This window comes from Vicia villosa, linkage group LG4, assembly GCF_029867415.1.
Source record: "Vicia villosa cultivar HV-30 ecotype Madison, WI linkage group LG4, Vvil1.0, whole genome shotgun sequence".
Classification (NCBI taxonomy): Eukaryota; Viridiplantae; Streptophyta; class Magnoliopsida; order Fabales; family Fabaceae; genus Vicia; species Vicia villosa.
Window position 1 is genome coordinate 34,514,556 of NC_081183.1, and position 16,858 is coordinate 34,531,413.

General features: G+C 36.4%; 2 protein-coding genes across 2 annotated transcripts; both read right to left on the minus strand.

Annotated features, from left to right (window-relative positions):
- Positions 1–284: 284 nt before the first annotated feature.
- Positions 285–2,130, minus strand: LOC131599048 (UDP-glycosyltransferase 43-like). Its single transcript, XM_058871552.1, has one exon. The coding sequence runs from the start codon at positions 1,887–1,889 to the stop codon at positions 474–476; it is 1,416 nt and encodes a 471-aa protein (XP_058727535.1). The 5' UTR covers positions 1,890–2,130; the 3' UTR covers positions 285–473.
- Positions 2,131–14,421: 12,291 nt separating this feature from the next.
- Positions 14,422–16,280, minus strand: LOC131597023 (uncharacterized). The gene is made up of 3 exons (XM_058869745.1): positions 15,758–16,280; positions 15,031–15,062; positions 14,422–14,496 (listed from the first exon to the last, which is right to left on the minus strand). Exons 1-3 carry the CDS (start codon positions 16,278–16,280, stop codon positions 14,422–14,424), a joined length of 630 nt encoding a protein of 209 aa, XP_058725728.1.
- Positions 16,281–16,858: the final 578 nt, after the last annotated feature.

Genomic DNA, 16,858 nt, shown 5'->3' on the forward strand with positions numbered 1-16,858 from the left:
CCTAGTTTTTAGCTCATACCCAGCTCATTTGGTTCATGAACCTAGTTCAACGATTTAATTTTTGAGTCGAGTTTCGAACTATTTTCGAGTTAGTTTGGTTCATTGCCAGCCCTAGTTAGGAGTACCAAATATTAATTCTTCTTATTATTTTAATACAAGTTAATAAACTATTTATTAAAATATTTTTTTGAAACACATATATACAATATGTCGAAACTTAAAATATGACTTTTATTATATTTAATTATGTTTAACTTTTTTTAATTATAATTCCTTAAAAGAATATTAAGGATATTAATTTTTCTTGGCATGGTTAGGAGTACCAAATATTAATTCTTCTTATTATTTTAATATATATCATATGAGAATGACATACCTTTATTTATTCTCCTGCAGTTGGAGAGTAGCCAACAAGTTCTACACTTTTTTACCTAAAACATTTCTTACTAGTAATGTGCTCTTACAAGGATTTTTTATTTTGTCAATTCTTGAATAAAAGACATAAGGTTATTATAAGACGATCCATTCTCCATCAAAGCCACTTTACACTTTTCACTCATCTCTTTCACTTTCTTCCTAATCTCATCACAACCGTTCATCAACATCCTAACACCATTCTCAACTTCCTCCACCCGCACCAGATCCCCACCCTTCGTATAATCCAACCTAATCTCCACCGCTAATCCCAACTCCCTAACCATCTGAAACGCATTCATCTGTTGCTCCGCATAAATCGGCCACGTGGCAATTGGTACACCGTACCACAAACTCTCTAATATCGAATTCCAACCACAATGCGAAACAAACCCTCCTACAGCTTTATGGGCCAGCACCCTCGCTTGTGGGACCCACCCACACACTATTCCCATCCCCACCGTCCGTTTCAAAAACCCATCAGGCAAAATATTTTCATAACTCGCATAATCTCTTGGATCCTCTAACTGGGCCTTGGGTGGGCTCCTTAAAGCCCATAAAAACCTAACCCCAGCCCGTTCAAGCCCAATAGCTATCTCCTCAACCTGTTTCACTTCAAGACTCCCCAAACTACCAAAGCAAAGAAAAACCACAGAACCAACAACCTGCTTATCGAGCCACTCCATGATGTAGTCATACTGAACCGGGTTCGGGTCCCATTTAGCCGGTCCATCAAGGTCAAGAACCGGCCCAATCGGATAAACCGGTGGAAGATCTAAATCATTGTGAAACGATTGAACAGAATAAGGTTCAAGCTCTTGTACTGTATTTACGACAATACCCTTTGTTTCTCTGTATCTTTCACCATGATATGCCATCCATGAATAAGCACCGGTTTTCATGTCCACCACCAAGCTAGGCAAAACGGGTTTCGGAAGCGGGTTTTTGAAACTCGGGATATCAAACTCAGTTTCTGATTCTAGCAACTCAGTAGAGGGTAGGTGGAGCATGAGTCCAAGGAAACTCGCCGGTGACGCGAAGATGAGGTAGCAAGGAACATTGATCTCGTTGGCCACATCGATGATGGGGGTGGTGAACATGTCAACGAAGACAGCAGCGAGTTTAACCGACTCGGAAGTTGACTCGGTTGTTGACGATGATGTGAGGTTTAGGAGTGTGTTTTTGATATTGTTTTTTTGGTTTTCTAAGAGTAGGGAGACATAAGGGATGAAAGATTGGGACTGATCGGGTGTGGGAGGGTCTACTGTAGGGAGGTGGATGAAACGGAGATTGGTGGCGGAGGAAGAAAGAGATTGGATGTAAGTGTTGACGAGGAGTCGTTGTGGGACGGTGACGATGAGAATGGTGGCAGAGAGTTGAGGGTTTTGTTTGGTTAGAAGATTAGCGAATTCGACCATGGGTACGATGTTTCCGATGGCTGGTGTTGAGACAAAAACAACCTCAAATTTTGTCATGACGATGATTAAGGATGGAAAGAACAAAGTTTCGTGTGATATTAATATAGAAGTGTGATTTGACGTAAAATAGTGAACACTTCCGTATCAAAGTTGAGTCAAGATAGACAATCAAAGCAAAAGCAATAGAGAGAAAGATCGAGGAAAATTCAGCGTGAGGAGAGAGAGAGAGAGAGAGAGAAATTTTAGGAAAAGTCAAAGTTGAGTTAATTTTTTTTAATGTTTGTGTGTAGTGTAGATGGTGAGTGAGAAGCAAGATGGTGTTAAGATAGCATTCACATGTCACATTTTAGAGTCACTATAGTTTTGATCCACCATTAATTTGACATGCAATTGCGAAGAGATAACATTATAATTGTATATATTTAAAGGGGACAACTTTTCTACCCATCACAAAAAGTTGGGTAGTGTACATTCAACAAATCATATGATTCCATTTAATTTTAACACAATTAATCATTTATTAAATATTACAATTGATTGTTGTTTTCAAGACATTTTACACAGGAGGTAACCTTACCCAACTTTTTGAGTTGGGTAGATAAGAATTCACCATATTTAAATTATTATCGGGAAATCTATCTGGAGATGATTATAATTTATATTTTTATTTGAGATATTTTTTAATTTAATTAAAATTTAAAATGATTTATGAGGTGATTGTGATTATGAAGAAGAGATAAAATGTTAAATTTATTATTTAATTATTTAAAATATATGTTGTTTTTAACACAAAACGACGTCGTTTGTATAACTTTTTTGAAAAAATAAAATAAAAATATAATTAAACTATTTTCAAAATTTTTTTATAATAATTTTTTTTGTCATTAGACTTGGTTCAAAATTTATTAAAATTTATATTTTTTATTATTTTGTTGTTAGTGATGATTATATTTAGAATTTGAATGTAAAGAATAAACATATGAAATTATGATATTTTAAAATTTTGTAGGTGTCGTGATATTTTTTATGGAATGAGTCATCCAATTTAACCAATTTAATAAATATATAATTTTGTAATAGAGACTAATTTATTCAACCGAATTATCCAGTTTAGTCATGCAGTTCGACTAGTGACCCAATGACTCAACTAATAAACCAATGACTCAACTGACCAGTCTGACTTTTAAAATAAATTCTTCCATCAAAGAAAAAGATTCCACTTACTGCGAACTTAGTTTTTTTTAATAGAGTGGTATCTTTCCTTCCGTGCCGACTAATCTATCCGAGAGGAGTTTTTTAGGCTCCCCATGTAGCCTCCGAAAGTTGGCCCCGGACTCCTTCAAATTCATGACCTCAAGGGAAGCACGCCCTTAAGGTCCAAACTCCACCGCTAGACCAACCCTCTCGGCTTCTGCGAACTTAGTTTACAACGGTTTATATGAGAAGTTTTATTTTAATAATATTGAAAAATTGAAGATAAAATACTCTTTGTATTCCATATATTAATTTTGGAGTTCATTTTCGTTCTTTAATTTTAATTTTTTTTAATTTTTTAAAATGTATCGTGTTGGTCATTTTCCTCTAGTTAATGTTAAAAAAGTTCAAAAGTCAATCGCTAAATCAGTCACTAATATGATAAAAGGAACTAAAATTACACCTTTTAAAAATAAAAAGGACCAATATAAAACTTTTGAAGTTAAAGGACCAAAATAAACACCTAAATTAATATACCAAACAAAAAAATTATTTTGCCAAAATTATAAAATGTTTTTGTTTAGTCCAAATATTAAATTTCATATATGTCTATTACACATCATATAATAAAGTGCTACTACATTTGTGTTAGAAAAGATGTTTGCGTTTCAATTTTTGGATTAACCTTGCATTAGTATTTTTTTTTTGTCTTTCCATAGAATGGAAAAAGCACAATTTCAAAATTCTAATCTCTTAATTAATCTCAAGACAATATTTTACACAATAAGTTAGAAAAAATTTGACATCTTTTTAATAAACTTTACATTAAAAGTAATTTATAAATTAATCCCACAATAAATCATACTCATTTGTCATTCAATAGTAAAATCAAAATAGAAGAATTATTGCGTATATGTGAATGCCAAAATGTCATAATCAATCATACAAAAATTCATAATACAAAATGTCAAAATATACAAAATAAAATACTACTGCAACGTATATCTAACGCCCGTGTTCCTCCTTTATCGTCGGTATTGCAATGCATGTGGTGCCTCTTTTAAGATGACCTGTAAACTGACCATCAAAGGAGTGCTTTCCATAAGCTTTTCCCTATTTATGAACTTTCTCCCAATAGCCACAATACAGTGACATATTGGCAACACATAAACGACATGGCTCACATTTGCTTGCTCCTCCTCTAAGATCTCCTAATGAGCTAGCCTAGAAGGATCTTCTTCTGCATCCAGTGTCATGTATGGATGTGACACTCTATAAAACCATTGGATGCATACGTATGTTGTACTCCATGGAAGAGGAGTCAGAACACAACATACATCCTTTGGGACTAAATGATCGTAGTACTTTGGGAAAATCTCATCCAACATCCACGTGGAGGATAGTTGTTTGAGCAACAATGGAGGGGGTTTCTAGTTATATCCTGCATATACCCAAACTTTTGCTAGACTCACTTAAGTAAATGGTTGCATAAGTCGAGATCCACATGTCAGCCATCCAGAGAACAAGGATATCTCCTCCAAGGATTGTGTCTCACGATGATCACCACACAGCATAAAGTAAATATCATCCGACACGATGCAGTCAACAACAATTTGGAACGACTTTGTCACCTTATTCCCTCTGAGTGGGATGATCGAGCATGTACGTGGCAAAGCCTCATAGTAGTATTCCACATATGCCTAAACAGTGAGACATGGAAAATGTTGGTGGATCCATACTTGAAAATGGTTTATATGAAATATTAGTAATGGTGTAACACAAGTATTATAAAATTAATATTATTAAGGGTACACAAAAATTACCATAAATATACATTTTTTCTAGTCAACTATCAAGTCTTCCATAAACTACCCTTAGCTAACTTGGAATAGAGGTACACCAACCAAGAAACCTTTCAATTATACTTGTGAGTCCTCTCCCTGTCAAAGGAAAATATAAGGTAGATAACATCGACATAGGATGAAATTTTGTCTACAAATATGGATGTGGTGACCAAAATCAATATGTATGACCTCAATGCAGAAACTCGTTGCTATGCAACTCATGCATCATCATCATTAGCATCCACAATTGTAACTTGGTGGTATTTGTACATACCCACCAGGAATGAGAACCTAGCATGACATATTCTAGTGTCATGTATCTCCTGTTGGGTTTTTCTCGGGTCATTTCTACTAGTTATGAAGTAGGTTAATATTTTCCCGCGATTGAAAGATGTATCATCAAGTGTGATGCACTTCTCACCGATCAGAAGATGAAATGAAGATGTCTATGTGTGTCATATCTGTACAAAATCAGTCTTGTAGCCTAGATAGCCGCAAGACATCTTGAAACCATGGTACATCAGGCGAGACTGCTTTGCAGCCATTCTACCGTGGCTGATGTAACACCCTTCTAAACCCCGCAGAAATTATATAAAAATTTCAGAGTAAACATGAATACAATGGTGCCACAATTCAATAAAACAATTTATTATAACTCACATGTCATGCTTCACTAGTGAACAATCATCAATTCAATAAAATCATGTTTCTACACAATGAAATATTCATCATACAGATAAGCATAACACTATCTATACAATATCCCATAAAATTAATACAATAACAACAGAATAGTGTAACATCATAGACTCTAAACTAGCGTTCCCCAATGTTACAATATCAGAGCATGACACCGACACTATACTTAAACAAACTGGCCTATGAGCTATCCTCACCAAAGCCAAAAGCCGCTACTCACCAATCTGAAAATATCAACAGTAAGGGTGAGTCTCATTCACAATTAAAAAATTTTATAGAGTCATAAACAATAACACATTATAGTCACATTATTCACCCAATTGTATCATATACAGATATTCAGACAAGTTTCATCATCATAACAACTAACACATCATCAATATTCATAACACTGGAAAACATCCAATCATGTTATAAAAATCATGCATATGAATGCAACTGACACTATATATGTGGTACCAAATCATCAATGGGATTAACCCACCGACCGATCCAACATCATCAAGATACGGTTCTGCCAACACAAATTCCACACAATGGGAATTATGCCCTTCACTGAATCCACAACATCATCTGGATTCAGCCCTCACACATGATTATGAATGAATGCAAACATATATGAAACATACTTATACCATCGTCAAGTCTATGAGTAACATCATCCAATACCTAAACCATCATCGTCATCATCAAAGTATGTTTATATACATTAGCAATATTCAAATACAATCAATCAATCATCATCATCATTAGGAACATACATGTATCCACATCAATCCTCATAATCATCATTCATAAGGAGCATACATTTATTCACATCATCCAAACAGACAATCATCATTATACACTTCTAAACAATCATCACATAATTATGTTTTCAAACACATCTTATATTGTTACATTTCATCATACATGTCAACAGCACATCATCCATCAAACTAACAAAATATTCACATCATACTCATATCCTCGCATAGGATGTTTCATAAGCTTCATCATACAATTCAAACAAATCATCATATGACTCATGTGTTTAAACATAGCATGTATTGTCATATCTTATCATATATGTCCACAACACATCATACATCAAAATAAGCAAATAATGATAAAATAAATTCAAGATACTTCTCCTTTCATCATTATAACACAAAGAATATTTCATAAGCTTTATCCTACTCGAAACGGCACTTAAAACAGGCCAACGGTTCGAAAGTTATGCATCTTTAAACTTTTCAAAAATTACTAGCAGCACGCGGCGCCACACATTGTTCGCGACGCGCTGCCAGGAAACGACACCTTCGCGGAGCCAAAAAGGGACACGACGTGAACTGAGTGAAATAATTATCCTTAGGCTTTCTGCCAAGCAGTTCGTGGCGCCAACAATTGGACGCGGCGCGAACCGGCAAAATCAGAAAGCCCCCATCGCAGAAACAACCTACGAGTTTTTAACCCAAAACCCCAACCTTGATCAAATCAAACCGAGAACACCAACCATCACGAACAACAATAAATTACATGTTATAACACAAATATAACACATATTATGGATCCTCTAACATCATTACATCATCAAATCATGCAATTTTATCAAATCATACAATTTCCATCAAATCATCCCAAAACCCCAACCTAGCATATAACCAATTGACACAAACAATGCATCTAAATCAGTCTTATTATCTATAATTCGATAAAAGATGTTAACTAGAAGAGTCCCCCCTTTACCTTATCCAGGAATATGGATTCTTCCACTTCTTCTCCATCAAACCCGTAAGCCCTTTTTCCTCAATTTCAGCAAGAATCTCCAATCTTCAAACTCGTGTATCTCCCTCATTAAGAACTTCCCTGATACAAATCAATACATCAAATCGAAGGAAATTTCGTGTAGAATCTGAATCTTCAAGAATTACCTGATTTGGAGCTACAAGCAGAAAGTTATAACTCATTTTGTGAGGGGTGTACCATGAATACGAAAATGGTCTTGTCCATGAGTTCTTCTTCTCTCCCTCTTAGGTTTTCCTCTTCTATTTCTCAATTTCATCTTATTTTCTTGTTTTATGAAAATAATACATAATTTAGTAATGGGCTCAACAACTAAACACCCCCTCATTACTAATACCACATTTGGCCCAAGGACCAATATTTCATGATTCCTCCAAATAGTTCAACGAAAATACTAAATAATTCTAAATAATAATTTAATTTCTGATTAAATTAAAATTAGAAAATATGGGGTGTTACAATTCTCCCCCACTAAAAGAGTTTTCTTCCTCGAAAACATACCTCAATCAAAGAGTTCCGGATAGGAGTCCTTCATCTGACTCTCCAGTTCCCAGGTAACATTTCCAACAGTCGGTCCTCCCCAAGCTACTCTGACTAATGCTATCTCTTTACCACGTAATTGCTTCAACTTCCGATCTTCAAATTCATCTGATATAACCAACAGAAAGCATGTCTCATACATTCAAATCTCAACTCTTACGTCACATTTGACCATCCAAAGGTGTACCACTCGTTATATCTCCAAAAAGTTAACAACAATAGAACATTGAGGTACAACCTATACAATGCACCCAATAGCTGAATAATATAATTACACAACCATGGTATGACCACACCTGGCCAACACTGCAGTAATGCATTCCATATACCAAACGTACCAACCTTAAATATACTTTCCCATCTGAGCGGTAAAATAATACTTACACTTTTCACCAACTGCTTCCTTCAAGAAACTCAATAATCATATTCCTATACCATTGAATTTCAACTATCTGACTCCTCTCAAGTCACACCAGCAATTATCCAACCCGTTACATTCCGCTTTCACTGTACTACTCTGGTTACTCGTTACAACCATCATTATCAGTTAGATTTCTGAGTTTTACCCAACTCTGGCTCTCTTTACTCATTCGTTTAAAATCCTCCTTTACCATACATGGTACTAATTTACCACTTAGCAATACTTACACGCACTCAAAAAAACAAATTCCTGATTTACTTCATCTATTAAACATTCCAACCATCGGAACGAGTGCACACAAGTAACTATAATCACACTCATCAGCCTTAATATACCATCACTTACAAAATAGCTCAAACTGAGTCTCCCTCTCCTCCAAGAATTAAATCAACTTCGTCCTTCATAGAGTATAATTCCTCATTATATCTAGAATCTACAATATCACCTTAACATCGACACAAAATTATTATAGCATCAAATAGTATCAACTCATCGTCTTAACTTCGTTGAATGCATACTCGTCAACCACGTACAACGACAATAACATGCTCATCATCTCGGCAATTATTCAAAAGAGTTCTAATCCTCTGGCACAACATCCTTACATCCACTAGATTTTAAATCCAACATATAGATCAATACATATTCTCTACATAGGCTTTCGACTTATTAATTCCTCACTGCCCACGAGTAGTTCTCATAACACTACTCCACATCACACTTTCGCTGCACGACTCTGATTACCTGTTTTAAGTCATTGTCCATTATGCTGCACTCCTTCATATTCACTTCTTTATAAGTTCACACAACATGGCGAGTGATTATTCTCACGGCTTTGTATTCATCACATCTTATACCATTAAGGTAACAAACAAGTTCATCCCATCTATATGATTCCGTCTACTACCAACAAAAGATTAAGGGTGATCAAGTCCTCAATTTGTCAATAGATAGCCGACAACCATATTTAAGCATAAATCGTCGTTACTACATAATAGTGTCCTTTTCGAGTTTGCACCCAAACTCATTAACATCGTCATAGTTCAATAATTCACTTTGAGTCTTTACAACTCGCACACTTCCCTCTCATTGGATCTTATCGGTGAGACACCAACGTCCAAACATTTTACACAATCTGCTTCATAGTCACTTAGCATCACATACTTGTTAAGTACTTCCAAACTTTATAATCACTAATATACTCGTACATTTCGATTCATCTCGTTCTAAATCAAAATCCTCATCTTAGCAAAAGACCGCGATAACTTTCATAACTCGTGGTTTTACTCTAAATCCCATGACATCTTTCGCGTCCAAGTATCATTCCACTCGGAATCTCAACAAAGTCTTCCTCATATCAATAGGTTTCAGAAATGCTCTACAATTCTTCTTTTATACATGTCGTTGCTTTGGCATCACAAATATGACTTCAGCCGTACTAAAACTTATTTCACCTTTACTACTAATTCACTTCTCACTAAAATCCACCGACACTCAAATCATATTTATTACCGAACATCTCATCAACTTATTCATCAACAACATGTTCTACTCAATTTTGTTTCAAACAATCACGGTAGTAGGCATTCCTATTCAACAAGTTTCATGCTTCCTTAACCGAATTCAGAATATCTCCTCATAGGATCAATCTACTATATTTATGACTCTCTCATAAGGTAGGAAATAATCTCTCCTTTTCGTAGGTTCAAACGGCACATAATTCCGACACTCGGAACTCAAGACATGAATTTTCCAATCGTTATCCGAAAATGCAACACCGACGTCGCGCAGCGACACTTTAAACGATATTTCCAAAACTTCTCAAATTGTACACTTAATTTTTTAAATTTCTTATCAACAAGCCTTTAATTATTCCTTCAATCCTCTCAACTCTGACACTGACGTCTCGTGCGGTACCAACGAACAAGTCTAGTTCTAAGAACAAGTGTAACCGAAACCTCACCTCTTTCCAACATCATCCTGTCATAATTAAATATATTACAGCTGCTGCAACCATTTTTATAACAAATTTCATCTCGTTAGATTTCCGACGCTTCAAACGGAACTCAAATCGGATGTCCAGAACTCCAGTTATGAATTTTCGAAGTTTCATAATGATTCAACAACTTTCCTGCATTTTTTTTACGGAAATTCCACTCCAAAACTCATCATCTTCAAATAAATCACATTCCAAACAGCCTCTTATCATATCTCTTCGCTCCCAAACTTCTTATAACTTGAGCGACACATTCCATCGCCGAAGTCCGATTTCTGAAACATCACGACAACAATCTTCTTTGGAAACTTGCAACTAAACCTCTTCCAAGAAGCAAAGCTTCTCCCCCACTTCTCTCAAACCAACTCCTGCAACAAAACATACAAGTACCGACAGTGATTCACTCACATGTCGCATACCAAGGGATAATACGCTGACAGTATTCAACTATCGTGCAACTCAACTGACTCGACAATTGGCCGGCCGGACCGACCTGCTCTGATACCACTATTGTAACACCCTTCTAAACCCTGCGGCAATTATATAAAAATTTCAGAGTAAACATGAATACAAAGGTGCCAAAATTCAATAAAACAATTTATTATGTGAGATATTGGATCGAACTCTAGTGGTCGAAGGGTAGCTTCTTGGTTCGACAGTTCGACAGAGTTAAGCATGAAGTTGAAGGTTGTTCACATGCTGGTGTCGAAGTGTGCATGTTGTAGTCGAAGATGGGTCTAGCATGCAGATGTCGAAGATGCTAGGGTTGTTAGCATGTTAAATTAGGTTTTAGTGTTTAAACCCTAATTTGTTAAGTTAGCTTGTCTATTAAGTTGGCTTGTGTAACGGGCCTTGCTGAAAAAGCCCATTAGTTAGTATGTTAGTTTTTATTATAAATAGCATACTAGTCTCTCATCATTGCTAAGCTGCAAATCCAAATTTAGGGTGAGAGAGGTTATTTGTTATTCTTGTAAATTTATAATCTTGTTTTAAGAGAAAGTAAAAGAATAGTAGTTATAACCAATTCTTGTGTTCTTCTTCTCCTCTCTAATTCCCTATTATATTTTGTTCTTGACATTGAAATCACAACATATTATAACTCACTTGTCATGCTTCACTAGTGAACAATCATCAATTCAATAAAATCATGTTTCTACACAATGAAATATTCATCATACAGATAAGCATAACATCATCTATGCAATATCCCACAAAATTAATACAATAACAACATAATAATGTAACATCATAGACTCTAAACTAGCGTTCCCCAGTGTTACAATATCAGAGCATGACACCGACGCTATACTTAAACAAACTGGCCTATGAGCTATCCTCACCAAAGCCAAAAGCCGCTACTCGCCAATATGAAAATATCAACAGTAAGGGTGAGTCTCATTCACAATTAAAAAATGTTATAGAGTCATAAACAGTAACACATCATAGTCACATTATTCACCCAATTGTATCATATACAGATATTCAGACAAGTTTCATCATCATAACAACCAACACATCATCAATATTCATAACACTGGAAAACATCCAATCATGTTATAAAAATCATGCATATGAATGCAACTGACACTATGCATGTGGTACCAACATCATCAATGGGATTAACCCACCGACTGATCGAACATCATCAAGATACGGACCTGCTAGCACAAATTCCACACAATGAGAATTATGCCTGATCGGTAAAATAGCAAGTGTACTATTTTTACCGATGTAGTAATAAAAGAGTTAATTTCCCAAGTATCGAACTCGCGGATTGCGTAGGAATTATATGTTTCACAACAGTGCAATTGAATAAAAAGTCATCGGGGTGTTTGAATTTGATTTTGAATTTAAATAACGGCTTATGTAAAACAAAATGATTCAATAGTTTGACTAATGAAAATATGCGAAGACGAGTTAGGATAGATGTATGAATCGCTCTGTAACGAAATAATTACCAATTAATAGATTAATTAAAGAGATTCTTAACTACCAATTCCGAACATTGATTTTTCCTAATTCCTTAGTGAAAAACTTCTTGAGATTAAAACCATCTTTTCATTCCTTATCAAGATAATTTTATACCAAGATTCTATAAGACATAGCCTGAATAATATGATCGCTACTCATCAAACCCTTTTTCCTAAGTGATTATCAGCGATAACGTTATGATTAAAAAGCATTGAGTTGGTTTGTCAGACCAAACCCCAATCGTGAATCAACAAAATACTTTCCAATATAATGAAGCAATAAGAACTTTTAATCATAAACTGAATTTCATAAAGATAATCTGAAAAAAACTTTAAACATAATTCGTTACATCACATGATCCAGGGACATCACCCTAACAAGTAATAGTTTAGCTACTCATGGCAATTGTCAAGATAACAGAAGTTAAGGATGAAGACATTACGATAAGATAAGTGTGAATTGATCTTCAATCGCGGATGCTCTTGAAGATTTCTTCGCTTCAAACCCTAGCGCTTCCAATCCTTGTTCTATCATTTTTCTGGTAATCAAAAAGTGCTTTTCTCCTCTCCAAACAGTGACTAAATATATCTCAGCAAATGTTTCCTTCGGAAAATTCCACAATGCCCTTCCTTAAGTGACTGGTTAAAAGATTTGAAAACTAATCTTTTTTTGCGCGCAAGGCTGACACGGCCGTGTCCCATGACACGGGTGGCCGTGTTAGGTCTCTGAATACTTAGCTTTGTAAATTTCAAGTTCTTCTTTTTAGCAAGTGTGACACAGCCGTGTCACATGACACGGGTGGCCGTGTCACAACTCTGTCTCACCAAAATCCACTTCTTCTTGTCTCGAATCGTGCCCTGTATCTGCATAACTTTAAACACTACCAAACACTAGATCAAAAGCAATGGAAAACGACAAAAACTAGAAAAGATAACACACAAAAGCTCAAATACGAAAATTAACAAAACTAACAAGAACTAGACTGAAACAACTTAAAATACCACCGAATGAAATGCTTTTCCATTGACTCGAACACAGGAACAAGGTGAAATTGGTGGCCGATCACAACCCCAAACTTAGCTCATTACTTATCCTCAAGTGATGTACGAGAAAACAAGAGGACACCCATGAACATTTCTTTTGCTTCATAACACAATTGATGCTTCCACACTTGATATTTACTTCCGTGTTAAAGTGTTTGATTCCCCTTTCCGAAGTTTTCCGTTGCACTTCAATGTTGACTCATTCTTTTACCTGCAAGCTAAATCACACTCCTCACCAATTCTCTCGGGGTTAAGTGTTTCACTCATTCATCAAGGCATGCATATCTACTCTTAAATTTTGTACACATTTTAACATAATTCCACATAATCAATAACACACACTTTTCCAGGACTTACGGGTTGTAACGAGGCTTAGGTAAGGTGGGATAAATAAAGAAATTGGGTACGAGGGTTTATGATTCGGTATCAACTAACCCGTCCGAGATCTTTTGCGCAATACACTGTATTTGGGGTGTTTAGCGCTTTTTCATGCTTTCCGGACTTTAGAACTCTTAAGTGATGGCAAGTGTGAAAAATTTCGTTTTCTCTTTTTTTTTTTCTTCACTTTTGTTTTTCTCTTTTTTTTTACACTTGCCTTCTTCTTTTGGTACCAGACTCGGTTACCCCAAACTTATTTTTTCACATGCTTAGCACAAAACTTTTGTAAGGACTTATAGTTAATACCGAATATGAGGGAAACATGAGGGGTTATGAATTTTCTCAAAAGAAACAACATGGACAGTGGATCAAGATTGGCTAACGAAGGTTATAAAATTAAAGGTTGGATGAGAAAGGCTCTGGGTTAAACAAACAAAAGTGCCTCAGTGTGTGTGATCAATTTGTGTACTACATGAAGAACAAGTGCAAAATTAGAGTGATAATGCCATACCTGATGCTCTCTCATGATGATATGAAGTATTTGGCTTTGTATATTCTTACAATGTTGAGTATTGCTTACAGGTTCAACAATGGTCTCCATTTTGTACAACTTACTGTCCGGTTTGGGTTACTCTAAACTCATTCACTTGACACCATCAAGTTGCGTCTAGCATTTTCTTCAGTTGTGTCAACTTTCACAGGTGCCCCGGGAGCCAATTTAAGATGCGTCTTTCCCCTTTTTCACATTCATTCCCATGATACTATCTTCTGGAATCACATTCATCTTGGTGCACTGAAAACTCAAAACACACATACTTAGTTGAAAATACGGAAACTGACATAAAAGGAAATAACATAAAATAACTTAAAACGAAAGAACCTCCCCCACACTTGAACTCAACATTGTTCACAATGTGTAAGTAAGCATAAGGGAGACTTACAGTGCTCACTGAGGCGGAGGTGGAGGGTTGTAGATGGAGAAGATGAAGAAAAAGTGGAGGAGAAAGATGAATAATGGTGGAGAGAGGTTACAAAATCTGATTTTTAATAGGGTGGTTTAAGAGAGAGAGAGCATTTAAAAATAGGGGGCCCACCACAAAGAAAATGAAATTTCACCAAAAATCAGTGCACCTGCCTGACACGGCCGTGTCACATGACACGGGTGGCCATGTCAGGACTCTGCCTCCCTTCCAACCTTGGGTTTCAAATAAATATCCTTCAGGGTTTACGACACGGCCGTGTCACAGGACACGGGTGCCCGTGTCAGGCCCCTGACCTCCTCCAAACTTATTATTTTTTATGTCCAGACTTATCTGCCCCTTCTCACTTTTCTCTTCGCAAGAGACACACTATTTGTACCTACAGAATAAAATGCAAAAACACATAAAAATATTAAAAAGAAATCCCGTGGGTTGCCTCCCACGAAGCGCTTCGTTTAACGTCGCATGGCTCGACGGTCCATTCCCTTCTATTATGGGGGATACTTCCTCTTCCACACCATGTTGCTTGTCCTTTCCGCAACCCAAAACTCATCTAGATTTAAAGGATGAACCACTTTGTGCCTCAAGTCACTTTCAACTTCCATCTCCTCACCTTGATGTTCCTTTTTCTTTCTTTCCTTGATTTCTTTATTGAACTTTGGAGTTTTTATATGAGATGCTGCCACCTGAGAGATTATGCTTGAGACTTTCTTGGGGTTGGTTCCGATCTTTTGCTTTTGCCTACTATGTGGATCATTCCAACTGAAGATTGATTATCTCCACTTTCACCTTGCTTCTTGGTGTCTAACACTTTCAGAGTTATTTCTTCATCAAAAGATTTCAAAGTCAGAGTACCTTTTTCAATATCGACATTGCACCGACTAGTGCACAAGAAAGGTCGACCCAGAATAATAGGGATCTCTTCATCTTCAGGGATATCCATTATTTCAAAATCAACTGGAAAAACAAATTTGTCAATTTCTACCAATACATCTTCTGCCACCCCATATGACCTCTTCATGGTGTGATCTGCAAATTTCAACTCTGTTCCTCTTTCACTCACCTTTTCAATACCGAGCTTTTTGAAGATAGATAACGGCATTAAGCTCACACTAGCACCCGAATCAATTAGAACCTTCATGAATGTTCTGTTTTTTATCGTGCACGGTATTGCAACTGATCCAGGATCTTTCTGCTTGATTGGTATTCTCTTCTCTGGTGAGATTGCACAACATTTCTCCTTCTTAACTACCCCTTCACCCCTTGTTGGTTTCTTTTTAGATATCACTTCCTTCATGAATTTCTTGTACAATGGCATTTTCTCGAGTGCATCAAAGAATGGAATACCGATCTCTAACTTTTTGAAGTATGTGGCAAACTTCTCAAAGTCTTGCTCTTTTTGGTCCTTCTTTGCTACTCGAGAAGGATACGACAACTTAATCAATGGTGTCGGCTCTTTTTTTCTTTTCTCTTCAGTTGGCTTCACAGGTTGTATCACCTCCTCTGGCACTTTCTTATTTTCACGCACTTCAAGATCTACTTTGATGATATCATCATACTCGGTTTCATTTTTTTCTTCTGGTTTTGATCTCCTCATACTTCTTGTTGAGATGACATTCACATTCTGATGCTCCCTTGGGTTTGTAACAGTTGCACTTGGTAAGGCACCTTGTGGTTGAGCATTATCGAGTTGTTATGCTATCTGACTCATCTGAACCTCAAGATTTTTGATGGATGCACCCGTGTTTCGAAAATTACTCCTTGTTTCTTCTTTTAATTGGGAGCTTTGAGCGGCCATCTTTTCAAGGGCGATCTCCCAATCTGCTTTTTTGGGGGCCTGTTGCTGAGGTTATTGATAATGTTGTTGAGGAGGTCTATACTGTTGCTGCGACTGTTGACCTTGATATGGAAGAACCCCTTGTTTAGGAGCATTCCCTGGTTGATCCTTCCATGAAAAATTTGGATGATTTTTCCACCCCGGATTGTAGGTATTTGAGTAGGGGTTGTTTTGCTTCAAGAAATTTATTTCCTCCACTTGCTGAGCTGTAGCAACACACTGAACAGTAAAATGAGGTCCTCCACATATTTCACACTCCACCGGTTGACTTTCTTGAGCCGGTTGAACATGTGCTACTGTTTCTTTTTCAAGACCCATATGTTTCAATCTCCGCTCAA

Coding starts and splice junctions, on each gene's coding strand:
- LOC131599048 (XM_058871552.1), bottom strand. CDS start 1,889: ATGACAAAATTTGAGGTTGTTTTTGTCTCAACACCAGCCATCGGAAAC.
- LOC131597023 (XM_058869745.1), bottom strand. CDS start 16,280: ATGAGGAGATCAAAACCAGAAGAAAAAAATGAAACCGAGTATGATGAT. Junction 15,063..15,757: donor ATCTATCTTCAAAAAGCTCG/GTATTGAAAAGG, acceptor TTTATTCTGTAG/GTACAAATAGTGTGTCTCTT. Junction 14,497..15,030: donor TGTCTCTTGCGAAGAGAAAA/GTGAGAAGGGGC, acceptor TTGAGTTTTCAG/TGCACCAAGATGAATGTGAT.